This window comes from Carassius gibelio, chromosome B10 (genome assembly GCF_023724105.1).
Source record: "Carassius gibelio isolate Cgi1373 ecotype wild population from Czech Republic chromosome B10, carGib1.2-hapl.c, whole genome shotgun sequence".
NCBI lineage: Eukaryota > Metazoa > Chordata > Actinopteri > Cypriniformes > Cyprinidae > Carassius > Carassius gibelio.
Genome location: NC_068405.1, coordinates 24,707,355 through 24,724,854, shown reverse-complemented (window position 1 = coordinate 24,724,854; position 17,500 = coordinate 24,707,355). Strand labels below are relative to the sequence as shown.

The window sequence follows — 17,500 nt, the reverse complement described above, 5'->3', positions numbered from 1 at the left end:
CATACAATTAAATAAATTAGTGACACATGAATAGATATAATGTATACATCAGACAAAATTTATATAATTCCAATTTTTCATACAAATAAAACATCATTATATCAAAGAAAATTATGGTAAAATATACATAAAAAATACTAAAATAAAAATGAATGTAAAACAAATATATATATATATATATATATATATATATATATATATATATATATATATATATATATATATATTTATTCTTCAGCAAAGTTATTTCTGAATTATATTATATTATTTATAATATTTCTTATTTAAATAAATTATCATTTAATAATGCTAGTAATTTTCTTTTTTGCTGGTAATTATTATAATTCATATTTTTCACTTTTTGTATTTATCTTTTATTTTAATGTAGTGCTTCTGTTTATCGAAATGTATTATGTTAATTCGAAATTTGAAATTTAATTTTTAGTTTTCATTTTAATTAAATTATTAGTTATCTCATCACTTTAATTGTAATTAAACTTAATTGACTAGAATTATAATAATATATATAATGTATATGTACAGTTTTAGTTATTTTATGTGCTTGCAATTTTTATCATTCATATTTTTTATATTTCTATTTAGCTTTTATTTTGTTTCACTTTTATTATTAATAATTTTAGTGCTTAAATGCTATTCATTAATATTCTGGATTAGGTTTTAATATAATATTTTTTGTTTTCATTTACATTTTATCATTAAAGTTATATTAAAATTATTTTTGGCAATCTTATGTGCTTGTAAATTATTATTATTATTTCAAATATTTATATTTTTATTTAGTTTTAGTAATTTTTGTACATGCGTATAGTATTTATTTTAATATTTATTAATGTTATGTTTCATAGTATTTCAGTAATTTAAATATGTTTTTCAGCTTTATTTTATTTGTATAAACTTATATACAGGCTCTTATTTATATACAGTGAGAGTATCTGTGACATCACTGTGATATTTGCATACTGACTCATGATTGGTTAATGTCATCTGTGCAGCTATTAACTGACTCTAGAAGGGGAGCGAGTTTGTGCATCTGTAATTAAAGCCTGAATGCTGTGAGTGTTGTCTGGGATATTGCTTTTATTAAATGTCAAACAGCAGCAATATAGTCAATTTGTTCTGTTAATCAGAAGGAACAATAGTTTTAGCTCATCTGATATGAATTTACAGCCTCTGTTTGCTCCGTCATTCTGGCTTCATTTTCTCTACTCCATTCTAATGGTTTAATGAAATGTTCATGATCATGAAGAATGTCAGGTCAATTCATAATAAAAAAAAAAACATTCTATGTCTGTTTTCTTTTTTCGGCTCTCCATTTTTTTGCATTAACTAAATTCTAACAATAGAGGATAAAGGATATTGGTTGAATTCATAAAGGAATCAACAATTTAATCATTTAATTTTTCTTTTTCCTTTCTTTTTTTAACATTAAATTCTAATAATCATAAATTAAAAAAATTCTTAAATAATTACTGTAATAATATTGTCCTGGGCAAAGTTTTTTTTTTCAGAAATGCTGTGTGTTTTTATTTTTCAGGGTTCGGTTTATGATTTAATAAAAATAAAAAATTAAAATGGTTGTAATCAAAATAATGTGAACAATTAAATCCATCCTTTAAAATCAAATCAACTGAAATCTGATCAATTCCTTTTATTTTCATGTAAACTAAGTGCTGCACAACAGAGGTTCACTGTTAAAATTAAAACACAGGTGACAAATTGTGTCATTCTTTCAAAAATCATGTTTTAATACCTCTATTAATATCATTGTATTTAATTAAGAAGTACGTTCTACTGTGCAATAGTAATATATGTCACAATTTCTTAAAGTTAGACCAAACTTTTATTTTGGCAGGTTTTAGTGAAGAGATTTACATAGCAGTCTTTTTGCCATTCAGTTGAGTGTAAAGCCATAGTTTTTGATTTATTCATCAATGTTTTATGCCAAATTCTGTTTAAATTACTGGATTCTGCCCTATATAGTTTATTAATATTATTATTATTCAGTAGACTTAACCTCATGGTATTTATGCAGAGACAATAGTTACTTTTTCACTCAGATATTGAGTTCTCATTAGTGCACACACTAACACAAGTGCACTACTGAGTGAAATCCAGAAACTCATGCAGTTATAACAGCTGCAGTCATAATCTACATCAATATGAGTCACACAGAGGGCCGTTTGACATTTTTAGCCCCGGCGGGTGCCCACTGCGACGTGACGTGATCCTCTTCAGTCTGAGTTAGTTTGTTAGTTAGTGCTTAGGTTTGAAACGGCATCTTTTGGATTACAAGCTCAGGTATTTACCTGCTAATTTGCCACAAGTTTGTGTGTGTCAGAACACAAACACAGCTGAGCAAAGCAGATTCAACACAGCCAGCACATCTGTGCCAGGCGTTATGAGCCTTGTTTGCTGTAATATATATTTTACAGACCTAAAATGTTTGTGCAGTAGTTTAATTATGCATCAAAAATCAAAAGCATGAGTGTAAACCGTTTAATATTCAGATATTGTCTTTTATAGGTTCCTTTAGCTGTTTTAGACACTAAATCTTGGTATGATGCATGAAGATGTGAGATGTTACCCCATCGTTGCGGTAACAAATCAATTCCCACATTGTTTTTCTCTTCTAAACTTTTTCTAAACAGTTTATGGTTCTTGTTGAACCCCTCGCTGTGGCACATTGGCATCAGCGCTTTATTTAACCTCTCTGAAAACCTCTTTCTCAGGAGTGAGAGGACTGATTATTCCTCCTTACCCAGCGTCCCCCGCATGGTTCTTGCTGTGACGGTTTCTTAGTCCTCTTGAGAAGTTTTGTTTTGCCTTACCCAGCATTCCCGGTGACTTCAAAGCCTCTGTGATTGTTTCGTGCTCTGTGGCGGCCCATTGTGCTGGCTTTGCATATTAATGAGGATCTTCTTTCTCTCGCTCACCAATGGCTCACGGTTGGGATGCTGGGAGCTTGAAAGCAGGACACCATGAGACCTGAAGAAACTCTCAAGAACTAGAACAATTAGAATTTCAGCATCAGTTTTTAGTGAGGTAAGCTTAAATGCTTTAGAGTGGTTTTAGGAAAGACAGGCAAAAACACTGTTTTCATACACTTGTCAGTATTACGATTTTGGGTTATTTGGCTTTTTATACTGTTATGTTTCAGAGTAGTGGAAAGAAAACATCCAAAATACACTTGAGTGTATATATTATTGCACTTGATCTATTTGCATCTGGAGATGTCTGTTGCAACATGTATCTTTTAAGGGTCGTTTTCTCAAATAAGTTTTTTTCAGCACCACCGACTTGCACCAAAATTTGCAGTTCTATTCCTTTCTATACTCTGAATATTTTTACTGAGGGGTTTGTTCATATATCACTTGCATGTCTTTTTTTTGCATCAATGTTTGCTTCAGTAGATTCCAAATACAATGCAATCTTTAAAGGCCATTTTATGAAAATGTATAACTTTCTCCACTTCAGCAGCACTTGCATATACCAAACTTAGCAGTATTATCCATATCTATCTTCTAAAGGATTTTACTGAGGGGTTTGTTGATATCATTTCCCTGATTTTATTATTGCACTCTATTTGCTTTTGTAGATTTAAGTAACAATATGTATCTGTAAAGGCCACTTTCTCAAAAAAAAAAGTTTTTTATCCACTTCAGCCGCACTTACATTCACCAAAACTTAGAGTTTTATTCTTTTATATATTCTGAAGGATTTTACTGTAAGGTTTGTTGACAAATCATTCACCTGAGTTTATCACATGATTTATTTGCATCCATAGATTTAATTTACAACACTTATTTTTAAAGACCCTTTTCTAAACAAGAGTTTCCTCCTTCACTTCAGCTGAACTTACATACAGCAAAATTTACAGTTTTATTTACATCTATATTTTGAAGGATTTTACTTGAATTAAAATGAGACCAGTCACCACAGATTAGCATCACGCAAAGGACGGGTTTGGAAAAATTAATCAATGAGCGAATCGTTTGGGAGTCGTTGAGCAAGTAAGGTAATTTTAAATAAATGCATACTATAAGACAATGAAAGTGTTTTTTGACCTTGCATGCATGTTATTGGGGACTCCCAAAACCAAAATATGAACCTTTTATAACCCATAACAGGGGCACTATGTGTGCAAAATAGTTAGTGATTAGTTTAAACCTCTAAAGAAGTCAGGATACAGGATAATCAAATGTTTTTAATGTTGTGTCTGAGATGGCTGTTGTAAGTGCAGTTCAGGAGGTGTTGAGAGCTGAAGGATGGTCCGGAGATGCCGATGGTCTGATGGCAATCCGATGGGGTTTCCACCTGCATGCAGCTGTTGGCTCGTAGGAAGTGGAATGTCTTTCCCAGATTCCGTGACCGAACTCTCAACGACCGCTCAAGACAGAGAAAAAAAAAGCACGGCGGCAAATCCCCTGTTGAAATTTCACAGTGGCAGGGGTCAGAGTCGCTGTCAGGCCAAACATCGCTCACGATCGCATTCCTTCAGCCGCTATTGTAATTCGAGAGTCCGTGCCATCACGACCACTTGTGCCCGCTTCCTTTGTTCCTCACTTGAGTCGTGAATTTTGCGGTTGTCTCACAGATTTTCCAGCTACATGTGAGAGACAAAGTCGTCTGGCCGTAAATCCACACAGACGCAGAACCTCTTGCCTTTTCTCATGTCTGTGAGGGAATGCTAACTGCAGCTTTTGTGTCTTTTGCCCAAGGGTTTGTTGGTTGATTATAGTTCCAATAATAATAAAACCATTTAAATGGATAGTTTACCCAAAAATAATGATTTTTTTTTACCTTCGCGCCATTCCAAATCTGTTTGACTCTGTATTTTGTTAAGCACAAAAGGAGACGTTTAACAGAACTTTCACACTATTTTATTTTAAGTTATGAAAGCAGGCCAAGCACAAGGGAACTTAGAAACAATCCGTATAACTTGTGTGCTTTATTTCAAGTCTTCTAACGCATATGAAGCCATTTAAGCCATTTTAAATGTGGTGCATCGACACATCTGTGGTGCCTTTGCATACATGTACATTACCAATCAAAACGTTTGTTTTGTTTTGTTTTTACAGAATTTTTATACTGCACAGATGCATTCAATTGATCAAAAGTGTAAAGTAAAGCCATTTATAATGCTACAAAATATTTATCTTTCAAATAAATGCTGTGTTCTAGTCATCTTTGAATCCTGACAAAAAATAAAATGCATCACGGTTTCCACAAAAATATTGCACAGCACAACTGTTTTCAAAATTGATGATAATCTTCATGTTTCTTCAGCAGTAAATCATCATATTATTCTGATTTCTGAAGATCATGTGACACTGAAGACTGGAGGAATGATGCTGAAAATATAGCTGTGTATCACAGAAATAAATTATATTTTACTCTATATTCATAATTGAATACAGATATTTTCAACTGTCAATTAATCAAACAAATTCAGCATTGACGAGCAGCATACGTCTTTCACAAATGTAAAAAAAATTACTGACCCCAAACATTGTGTCAGAAACGGCCACCTACTATATAAAATGTAACCGTATTTCACTATTTTTAGTGTATTTTTGATCAAATAAATTCAGCCTCTGTCAGCAGACGTATTTTTCCAAAGCAACTTACAACTGAGAAACAACAAAAGCAGTACAGGATAGAAAAAGAGGCGAAACCTCTAAAAACAAAGCAATGTTTCATACTTTTATGGTGCTTTTTGTCATTTTTAGTGCTCAGCAGCATTTCACTGAATGGAGAAGAACATCCTGGTCAGTTTTCCCTTTCAAGTAAGAATCAAAACAGGTTTGAAATGGCAAAGCAATGACAGAACTTTAATTTTTGAGGGAAGTTGTTATTTAAAATGTATTTTAGGTTGTTATTCACCTGAAAGACTTGTTTTCAAAAGTGCATAACTTTTGATAAATATTAGTTTCATTTTTGGAGCTTGAATAGTGACAAGATTCCAGGTTCTTGCTTCGCTCTCCTCTACAGTGATTTTACCGTCAGGAAGAAATGATCCTCGTGTTTCTGGCGGTGGAATCAGAGCGTGCATCCCCTGGCATTGCCCCGGACGGCCCATTTTTCAGCAGCGGGCCTCACGCTGGGCATTTGATGGAGCTCGCAGCCAGTGTGTGAGCGGGCCTGACCTACTCACAGCTTCCCGAGAGCTCGCCCCGATCGCATGTAATCACAGCAAACCAGCTCTGACAGCACCAATGCTGCGGTCACATCACTGCCGCCCCACTGAACTCCCAGCAGCCCACACTGTTGTTCCTGCTCTCACTTTCTCTTTGTGTTTAGCCCATCCACAAACACACACACACACACACCTTCACAGCGTCACGGCTGGAGAAAGAGGAAAGTGTGGAGCGTCGGAGGGAATGTGGAGCAATTGATCTCCTCTTTGAGTTGAGATTAGGGTTACACACATCAGTGTAGGAAGAACACTGAATGAAATCTGATTTTAACATTGTTTCTGACAAGCTGTTATATGGTTGCTGGGACATTATGCATTATTCTGAATGAAACCCATTCAAATTTTTTTTGTGCATTTAATTATCTTTTTTTTTTAATGACGTTAGATCGTCTAACACTCATTCTGCTCATTTCTCATTTGAATCTCTGTGCTCTTGATGTAATCTCAGTAATGGCACTAACTCGCTCCTAATCGGCTTTAGTTGTGTGTGTCTGTGAGTGTTTGGGTGAGATTAGGGCGATGGGGGCGTGTGGTGGCCCGAGGTGAGTCCCGCCATCACCTGACGTGTGAATGCCTTTTATCATGCGCTCTTTCTGCTCTTGTGTGTTTTTACTGCTGCTTTGTGTTCTTTATCCCACCCATAATGAGCTGTCAGTCAGCCTCTGGCACCCTACGAGAGAAGAGAGGAAGTGCTTAATCGACCCGCCAGGAACTAGTTCTTACAGCACTTTGAGTGAGAATACATGGGGTGTCATTTGCTTTCATGTTTTTGATGTCGCTCTACTACTACATGGAGATTTTCTTCCCACATAAACTGTTATGTTATTTTTTAGTTGCAGTTTAAAATGTTGTCAAACAGAAGTAAATCATCACTAGTATCAGAGCTCATAATGATGCAATCAAAACTAGAAGCACTGTAAGTTCAGAATTTAAGAAAACATAATAGCGACTGCCTAGAAACTGGTTAAAAAACTGGTTTATACACTTAAAAGTACACCTTGGCTGCTGCATCGCAACATAGTATCATCAGTTGCATCCTAAATCGCAAACTTATTCTTACGTGTCACTGTAAATCACCAAAAAAATGTGCATTAAATACCCAAATGATGCACTTAAATAAGTGTGAAATGTTGGACACTTGATGCACAAAATGCATTATAACATAACAATCTTATGTAATTCATGCATTAGATGGATGAGGACCCTAGTAACACCCCAGCAATCACAACACCTTGTTTTTCATGAGCAAACACCTGATTATGTTTATGAAACATACCAGTTTAAGCCATTATAGTTGGTTTGTATTTGTGACCGGTTTAGCCGTTTGTTTTGCACAAGCAAGGACCACTCACATTTACTTTATGACATGAAAAACACTATATAAATCAGCTCAAACTTAATTTAAACTACTATTACCTTTTTCTCCACTCACTTCTGGTTCTCAACAAGTTGTAAGTCTATTCCTGCAAAGCACAGCATTATTTCATTTTGCGAATTCTCGACGAATCCCAACCAGTGAAATGCAATCGCACTGATTAACATTTGCAAAGCTCTTCAAAAGTGTGCAATCTCCTTATAAAGTACATAATTGCCAGATATGTCTTGGCGACATGCATGCATACACACATTAGTAATATGCATTGCTATAAATGTCATTTGGACAACTTTAAAGACTATTTTCTCAATATTTAGGAATTTGTTTTATTTGAATTTTTTTTTGCTCCCTCAGATTCCAGATTGTAGTTGTATCTTGGCCAAATATTATCCGATCCTAACAAACCATGCATCAATGGAAAGCGTATTTATTCCACTTCCCATAAACTGCCCCTCATGACCGGTTCTGTGCTCCAGGGTCACATCGGACCCCTCTAAAGCACTGTTGTTGGTTTGTGAGTGGTCACATGACTCTGAGTTCACAGACGGCCCACCGAGCGCTGGAGGCTGTTTTTGGGGGCCACTGGCCTCCTTTCAGTGGACGGCCCTCCCCTGTGCGTGAGGAGGGTCCGCTGGGGTCCCGGCTGAGCCGCGGAGATCAACTGCTGCTTTTATTGTCTCTCCACAAGGTGTCCAGAGTGAAGGGGCCGTCCCAATCGCAGCGAGTAAGAGAGTAACACCCTGTTTCTCTGTGTCCGTCAGTGTGAGTAACTGTGGAGCGAGCGGCGTGTGTGTGTGTCCATGCTCGAGTCTCAGGGATGGAGCTACAGGTTCAGACCCGCTGGACGTCGCTGCTGTTTCTGCTGGGTTCGCTATCGTCCGCTCAGGGTGAGTATCAGCATCTGCTGTTGTGTGCATGTTCAGTTCTGATGGCAGGGTTTAACTGGTGTCTGTTTGTGTCTGATCCCCCCCCCACGCTGAACGTCATGTTTAGAATATTTTCTCGGACGGGCGCCAGATGCATTTGCCAAATATGCACGGGGGAGAAGTATAAAATACATTCTGTTTAAAATATGCGCGGGTCGTTGACGCACAACTTGACCGTGGAGTTAGTTTTCAATCATGCCCAAGGTTTCACAGTAGGTTGCCGTTTACATGCGTGTGTGTATTTTAGGCGACTGGAAAGTTTCTAATCTCTTGTTAAAGGCTGCTGCAGTGACAAATGAACTTTAAAGAATTAATGGCATTACCATGATGAAGAATCATGAATGAGAATCAGAAAAATGTTGATTTGGGTAATAGTTTTAGGGAGTTTGTCACCCTCAAGTGATGGCAATTTCGTGTAATGTGAACGTTTCATGATTTTATCAACTTTTATTACAATTTTAAGATCATTTCAGCATCCACTTTAGCTCCTATTTAGTATATGTATAGATTATTGATGCAAAATGTGTCAGTTTAGTTTTTTCTGATGTATTTATTTTTTTTACAAATGCTGAGATTTGTAAATGTAAGGAAAAGTGTGTTTTAGGTTACTGGAACCTATAATGTTACTGTTACATGTGACAAATGAACTATTAAAAGTGCAAATAAGTAGTCGATAAATATCATAATGAATCATAAATGATAATAATAAAATGCTGTTTTAGTGAGGTTCTCACACTGCAAAACATCAACTTAATGCTTTTGCATTCATAAACTCTAGCTCATATTTAATATGCATGGGTACAGTTGCTGAAAAATGTGTCCGTGGAGTTTATTTATTAATGAGAACAAAGATTTAGTTCTAAAATGCTGTTTTATGTAATAGTTCAGTCGCGTTGCAGGACATGTCACTTGATGTAGAATAAACTAGACGTAATTCAACATCTGAATGCTGCTGTTCTAGTGCATGTGTCTGAATCATGTTGCTGTAAGATGCTTACGGAGAGGCTAGTTGTGCTTTAACATGTACGAGTGGAAAACCTGCGTGCATCAGAGTCTGACGTCTGTTGGGTGTTTGCTGGTCGGTCTTTGAGGGATCTACTGTCAGACACTTGTTAAACACACAGTTGGGCGTCAGGCTGTAAAATCAATTCCACTCTCAGCCCACACACACACACACACAGATGAACAAACACCCGCACATGCGCTCGCCCTCACCTAAAATAATTGAAACCCCTGTGTGTCACACTGAGGGTCAGAAATATCCCTCAGCTGGTGCACGCTCGCATGGATTTACTGTTTCAGCTGCCTTCATGTGCATTTGTCTGTATTGATCATGACTTCCTTACTTTTATACTGCAATCTTTAATTAAAATATAAAAACAGTCCGTTTCAGCTGTTTTTGTACATGCATTCACCTGCTGCTCTTCAGACCAGGAATTGTTCAGATTTCTGTTTCTAAACGGCTCCGTGTCAGTGCTAGATGATTCAGCCGTTGTTGTGGCTCACGTCTTTGTGTTTAAGAGTCGTCTGCGGCTGTGCATTCCTGATTGTTTCTGTGAATGGTGTGGAGAAACAGCGTTCGTGTTGAAAGTCTCTCATGCTCGGCGAGTGATAAGAGGCAGAGCTGGTGCCTTCAGTGTTTTATGGCACTGTGAAGGTCAGCGTGGAGATACACAGACTCCAACACATCTGTGCTCATGAGAGACCTTCATCTCATCTGATAACTGTCTGAGAGTGTTCTTGAAGAAAGGAGAATCATGCAACTTTGATGATAACACCAGTTTTACTGCATGCTCAATATTTATTGTGCATGATAGTGATTAAAAGACATTTTTGTCTTTAATGTCAAATTAAAATGTAAGAGTGACTTTCATTTCAGCTCATATTTAATACATGCATGGGTAGTTAATGCAAAATGTGTCTGTTTTTTAACCAAAACCAAGATTTGAAGTTAAAATGTTCATGCATGTGTAATGAAAAGCGTGTTTTAGGTCACTGGAAAGTTTCTAATCACCCTTTAAATGCTCCTTCGGTTACAAATGAAGTAAGTGCAAATAAGTAGTTTGTCAATTAATATAATGCATAAACATTAAAAATAATTATAAAATGCTGTGGATGATTCATATCAAAAATACGTATTTTTTTTGTCTCCATAAACTGTTATTAAAATGAAAAAAAAAAAAAGCTTTTAGAGTCTATACCAGGATATATTTAATAAATGCATGGGTAGTTGCTGCAAAATGTGTTCATGGAGCTTGTTTTTTTTTAAGCAACATTAAAATTTAGGTTAAAATATTCATGCATGTGTAAAGAAGAGTATATTTTAGATAACTGGAAGGTTATAAATTCTATTTAGAATTGAACTTATAAAAGTACAAATAAGTAATCAGTCCATTAATATGATGAATAATCATGAATAATAATTATAAAAGAATCTGACAAATGCATTGGCTGAAGTAGTTTAAGGGACTTTGTCATAGTACATCATATGAATAATTATATTATGGATGATTCATATTAAAAGGTTTAAATTTAGTTAAAATTAAAAAATTATATTAAAAAAAATATTTAAAATGAAGGATGCATATCAGTGTGTCTATGGAGATTTTAGGTTAACATGTACATGCTTTTGTAAGGAAAAGTATATTTAAGATAACTAGAAATCACCGTTTATATGCAATAAATGTCAACTTCATGTTCAATATTTACTGTGGAAGATGCATTTAGATATTTTGTCTTCATAAACCTAAAAAAACAATACTTTTTCAATTAACTATTAATAAAATATTAAAAGCATATTTAATACATGCATGGGTAGTTTAGAATATGCATGGAGAAAGTTCATCAACACCAAGAGTTTAAGTTCAAACGCACATGATGCATGCATGCATTAGTAATTACTGTGATGAATAACAATCCTAAAAGAATGAGGAACAATGCTGTTTAACAGTTCAGTTCCAGTGCATTTGTTTCAATGGTAAAGACGTTTTCGGAGCAGGTGCTGCTGATCTCAGATGAAAGCATGAGTCAAGGACAGACTGGAGTGGGAGAGAAGTGGTGACCTTCAGCGCTCCTCCGCACATGATTCATGAGGAGTTCCTCCCGTCCTCGACGCTCCTCCAGCGCGTGGGCCGCTCTCTAGTTTCTCTGAAATTCCCACACGCTCGTCTGAAGTGAGGAGCAGACACAGAGAGAGAGAGGAGACTGAGACCGAGAGCTTGTTTCGAAGCCTAGTGTGCTGCCTTTTCAGGGTAGACGCACTTCTCATGTTAAATCTGTGCCAAACTTGATTAAGCATGTGTCTTTCACAGAGAAGTGTAATCCCAGAATGCACTGCAATGAGGTCAGTAAAAAAAAGAATTAAAAGAATGCAAATTAATATAATGGACAAGCAAAGATGGATAAAAACATTGGTTTTAATAGAGATGTTTCATTGGGGAGTAGTATCAGTAGAAATGGTTAAGTGTAATTAATTAGCATTTAAAATAATAATAAATAATTTACTAAATGTATTTTCTACTTTTAATATTTGTATTAAATATGCACATATATTTGCAATGAATTATATTCATGTTTGTTTGTCAATAAAATAAAATAAAATCATAATAATAATAAAAAGCATAAAATGATTTCTGGACCAAATAAAGTATAATAAATTAAATAATAAAAACTATCTTGACATATATAAACTATGAGCTTACTAAAAATGACAAAAACACAACAAAATTACTAAAATTAAATTAGATAGATAATAAATATATTAACTTGTACCGAACATTATAAAAAGCTATAAAAATATATTATCTCCATGAAATTTAGATTAAACACTATTATACTTCATGCTTTGTACAGATGTGTTTTAATTCTCAAATGAAAGGGACGATGCATATTGATAAACATTTCAAATACAAGTAAATGTAATTTTCATTGCTAATCCATTTGTGTGTGTATATATATATATTTATATAAAGCTCTTTGGTTTATTTCATCTCAGACTCGTCGTTCCTGATGGGGTGATGTTGATCTCTGTCGTGTCTCTCGTTCACTGCAGGTGTTCTCAAGGTTACTGAGATCTCTTACCGTTCTCAGGAACACAAGCTTCATTCACAGGAACCGTCCTGTCCTCTTATCGCTTTGTTTGTGTTACCTTTTCTTTCACACTTAATCATGTTTTTAAAAATGGTGCTTTCGTGCCTTTAAGACTCTCTTTCATTATCGCTACATCGTTTGTTCAAAGAAACGAATGCTTTCATTAATCAAGCACGCATTCATAATAATTTATAATCTAATAAATGCTGTTCTTTTGAACTTTCTGTTCATCTGTGAATCCTAAAAAAATATAATGTACCACAGTTTCCACAAAAATATTGAGCGGCACAACTGTGTTCAACATTGCTAATAATCTTCATGTTTCTCGAGCAGTAAATGATCATATTATTCTGATTTCTGAAGATCATGTGACACTGAAGACTGGAGGAATGATGCTGAAAATACAGCGGAGCATCACAGAAATAAATTACACTTTAACACAGATCCACACAGAAAACAGATGATTTACATTAGAATAATATTTAGCTGTTTTACAGTATTTTTAATCAAAATAAAGTACTAATAATTGACCTGTAGATGAAGTAGCAAAGTAACAGTCACTTAAAACAGAAATGTTGCATCCTATGACGGCTGTAAATGAATAATGATGAATCAGATGAACAGAAGAAGCTGGTGTTTGCTTTAGTCACATTCCTCTCGTTCAGCACACGAGCAGCCGGCGTCTCCTTAGACCAGCTTCCGTAATGAATCCGAGTCCCGGGATCCTGACAGGATACAGATCAGATTCCTGCAAACACAACCTGATCCAGCCGTGGCCCCTGTGTGGCCCCGGGCCCCGGGGACCGAGCGCTCGTCCTCAAACAGACTCAGAAAACCTGAGTTCAGCAGCCGCTTCCATCAGAACGACTGGCTTCTGTGACTAAAATCAATTAAAAAACGTAAACAACACATACATATTTGAACACTGACTAATTATTATAATAGATTTTAATACTTTATATATAAATAAATATTAATACACAATATTAATACATCATAATTAAATCATTAAATAATGAATATTAAAATATAAATTTAATAAATTGATATGAAAATATGCCAATTATATATATATATATATATATATATATATATATATATATATATATATAGTTATGTATACATATCAACAATAGGATTTGAATAATAAATAAATTTTATATATATATATATATATATATATATAGAGAGAGAGAGAGAGAGAAAGAGAGAGAGAGAAATTAGTCATTTAATTAATTCTGTTATATATATATATATGTGTGTGTGTGTGTGTGTATATATATATAATTATATGTATAATTTTATTAATACATTTTAAATGTAAAATTAATATAAATGTATAAATATAACAATGACGTCTTAAATATATTTATGAATAATGTATTATGTAATATTATTTAGTAAATATTAAAATATTAATATAGTATATGTTAAAATTATGTTTTCAGAAATTAATTTGCGGTTATTTATACTGTTAAATGTCAACTTAATAAAATAAATAATTTGTTTGAGTTCATTTTGAATTGCAGTGTATTTTAATTTTGCATCTGTAATTTTATTTGCAGTTGCTGTTATTTTATCTCAGTTGAAATTCTAGATGTATTTTGATGATGAAATGTCTTTTATCCTAATAAGTATTGATTTCCTAAAGAGGGAACATATTGACTTTGATCAGATTTGATCTGTTTGATTCTGACCAGTCAAAAACAGACCAATAGTGTGAATTGAAGGCGGGGCTATTTGTTTGATTGACCAATGACAGACAGGGAAGTGTTTGCGTGACAAACTTATGATGGTTGTAACTGTAAGGCTGTGTGTGTGTGTGTGTGTGTGTGTGTGTGTGTGTGTGTATAATGACATGGGTATGACACAGTTATCACAAGGAGAGGGTGACTTATGAGGACATAACCCATGTCCCCATTTTACAAAACACTTATAAATCATACAGAATGAGTTTTTTTGAGAAAGTAAAAATGCACAAAGTTTCCTGTGAGGGTTAGGGTTAGGTGTAGGGTTGGTGAAGGGACATAGAATATACAGTTTCTACATTATAAAAACCATTACACCTATGGGATGAACACACTCTACACAAAAACAAACATGTGTGTGTGAGTGTGTGTGTGTAATAATAGCCGCTTGTATTGACGTCGCACAGGCTCAGATGACAGAGTGCAGACAGCTGCAGACCCTGGCACTTCATGACACACACACACACACACACACACACACACACACACACACACACACACACACAGGTGTGGTTATCCGGGTCCCTGTGGCCCTGTGTGTGTTTCCTGCAGTTATGAGGAAGTTCAATCCGTCCGCTTTCATTAAAAGTGACTTACAAGATATCCACTGTACCACAGATTACATCTCTACTCATTTACTGAATACTTATGAGTTTTTAATTTAATTTACTGAACTTAATACATGAGTTATGATTTATTCTACACTTTTGATCACTTGTTTTCGATTCCTTTATTTCTGAATGTGTTATCGTTCAATTCAGATATGACTAGGTTTTATTTTTTAATTTGTGTTTTAATTACTTTAGGATCAAGTGAAATTAAATGTTGCCTTTGCAACTAGCAATTAACTTTATAATTAAAGTTTGTCATGATAAATTTAACTTTTTTTCAATGAATGTAAATTTTATTTCAAGCTCCTGCTGTGAACACATTATTCTATTTAGATTTACAGTGTAAAAGTAAAAAATAATTGGTAAATAATGAAATATTTTTAGAAAGATTATTTATTTATTTGTTTATTCAATTAATTCCAAAAGGGCAAGATTTCTTTATAGCTTCTTTTAGTCGTACAAGTGATTTTATTGGCATGTGCGTCTTTAAATATTTTCATTCATATTCTTTTTAAATGAAATTGACTATAATAATATAAATGGATTAGATCTGTGTTATAGCCAGTTCTCGTCCTGGTTCAAACAGATGATTTATTATCGCTCGTGATATTCGACACAGGTAAACAGACTGAGCTCAGGAAACAGTTCCTGGAAAAGCACATCAGTTTTGTCAGCCTTTGTTTCATGTGATGGTTTGATTCGCTTGATGTGAGGCCCTGTAAAGGTCAAAGGTCAAAGCAGAAGCACAGTCCAGATTTGTTTGATTATTGAACATTAGATGTGTTGAGATATTTCTGCTGTGTTTTGAGCTCAGAGAGAGAGCTGCGTGCTGATAGATGAAGAGTCCGACTCCTGAGCTCAGAGATCTGTGTGTGTGTGTGTGTGTGTGTGTGTGTGTGTGTGAGCGAGAGTTTCAGGTTTCTGTGTGACCTTGCTGGTTTATCGTCACTGATCTCCAGTGTTTGTTGCTTTAGTGTGATGGACTGAAGTGTTTCTGAATGTTCAGCCGTGTGTGTGTGAGTGTGTGTGTGTGTGTGTGTGTGTGTGAGTGGTGCTGCTGCTCTGTGTCTCAGTGAAGCTGAAGTTATGTTCATGTAAGGAGGTTTATACTGAGCTCGAGCTGTTTACTAATGATCATCTCGACTCAGAGGAGTGTATTTATCTCAGGACACTTTGTTTTTCAATTTTAATGTGTTTATACGCTTGATAAAGTATTGTACATCCATATAGTCAAAGCACTAGTATTTGGTGCAGAACAACAGTTGCATAAAACAAGAAGAAATATATATAAAGTGTCATTGTTGTGCCAGGAAAAAATAAAAATAAATAAATTTAGAAATATAGATTAAAAAAAGGTAAGTTTAGGTAAAAAAATAAACATATATTTTTAATAAAATTTATAAATATATCTTAAATGTTTAATATAATATAAATACATTTTATTTAAAATATGGTTAATAAAATATACAAATATAAATATATGTATATTTTTACTAAAAATGTAAAATATAATTGTGAAAAAAATATTGAAAAAATAATAAATTATAATAATAAACCGCATAACTAAGGTGATATTATAACAATTATAAGAGCAGCAGTAAATTAAAGCAAAAACTCAGTTAATAACAAAGTGATAACTAACAAGAGCAGCAATGAATTTGATATTAAATGAAGGTAAAAAAATTTAATAATATTAAAATAAAATAAGTGATGATAATAATAAGAGCAGCAGATCTGTCAAAGAGTTTTATTTTGGTCTTGATCCTGAAACAGTGACCGTTCATTGTTCACAGTTTTGTCTGAAGATCTCGACCCACTCTCAGGGTGAGAGTTTTATCCTTGTGTTTATTATCATTTCTTTGTGATTTATGAGTGTAGAAGCATCTACAAGACTTTAAGCGTGAAAAAGAACTGATGAAGTGACATGAGGAAGAAAACAGATACAGAAATACTAGGTCTCTGTTCAAATATAGAAGAAGAAACAAATATATGTTATTCTGATGTACATTCACCTGTTATTTCATTGAATACTGATGTAATATTTGTTTAGCGTGTTTAATCTCGTCAAGCAGTTGAGATTTGAGGGCTGTAGTTAAATGTGATGAATCTTCAAAGCGTCTCTGCTCTCGCTCGCTGCCGGCGACAGGAGTCTGTCTCAGTATTTCTGATAATCTTGTCAAGGCCGACAGCATCTGTGGCTTTATCTCTTTGGCAGCTGTGATATCAGAGCAATATGAGCTGTTTTTCACACACACACACACACACACTCGGCTCTGGTGTGTATGTTAAGCTGTGAAACTGATCGTCAGCTCTGAGGTTGGTAACTGATGTGGTCTGATTCTGTAAAAACCTTTTCAGCTTCGTTATGGAAAGATTGTTGGAGAAGAGAACTGCACTTCCCATAATCCTCTGTTCTGACTCATTTATCTCCAAGGCCTCTTGTATTTTGGATTATTTTGACGTGAATCTGTGTTCTTGCAGCGAATGTGCTGGAAAGCATGTTACAGAGGAATTCTGGGAAGGTGACGTCGGGC

General features: G+C 34.6%; 1 protein-coding gene across 2 annotated transcripts in view; it reads left to right on the top strand.

Annotated features, from left to right (window-relative positions):
* The window catches only part of LOC127966356 (bone morphogenetic protein receptor type-1B), a 71,072-nt gene that overhangs the window by 35,207 nt on the left and 18,365 nt on the right, over positions 1 to 17,500 (top strand). Inside the window, exons 3-4 of one of the 2 annotated variants that reach the window (XM_052567269.1) lie at positions 8,354 to 8,479; positions 17,448 to 17,500. The exon at positions 17,448 to 17,500 is cut by the window's right edge and continues 107 nt beyond it. In XM_052567269.1, coding sequence (XP_052423229.1) covers positions 8,410 to 8,479; positions 17,448 to 17,500 — 123 coding nt within the window. In that variant the 5' untranslated portion in view covers positions 8,354 to 8,409. The remainder of the gene's footprint in view (positions 1 to 8,353; positions 8,480 to 17,447) is intronic. The other variant, XM_052567270.1, reaches the window with a different exon arrangement.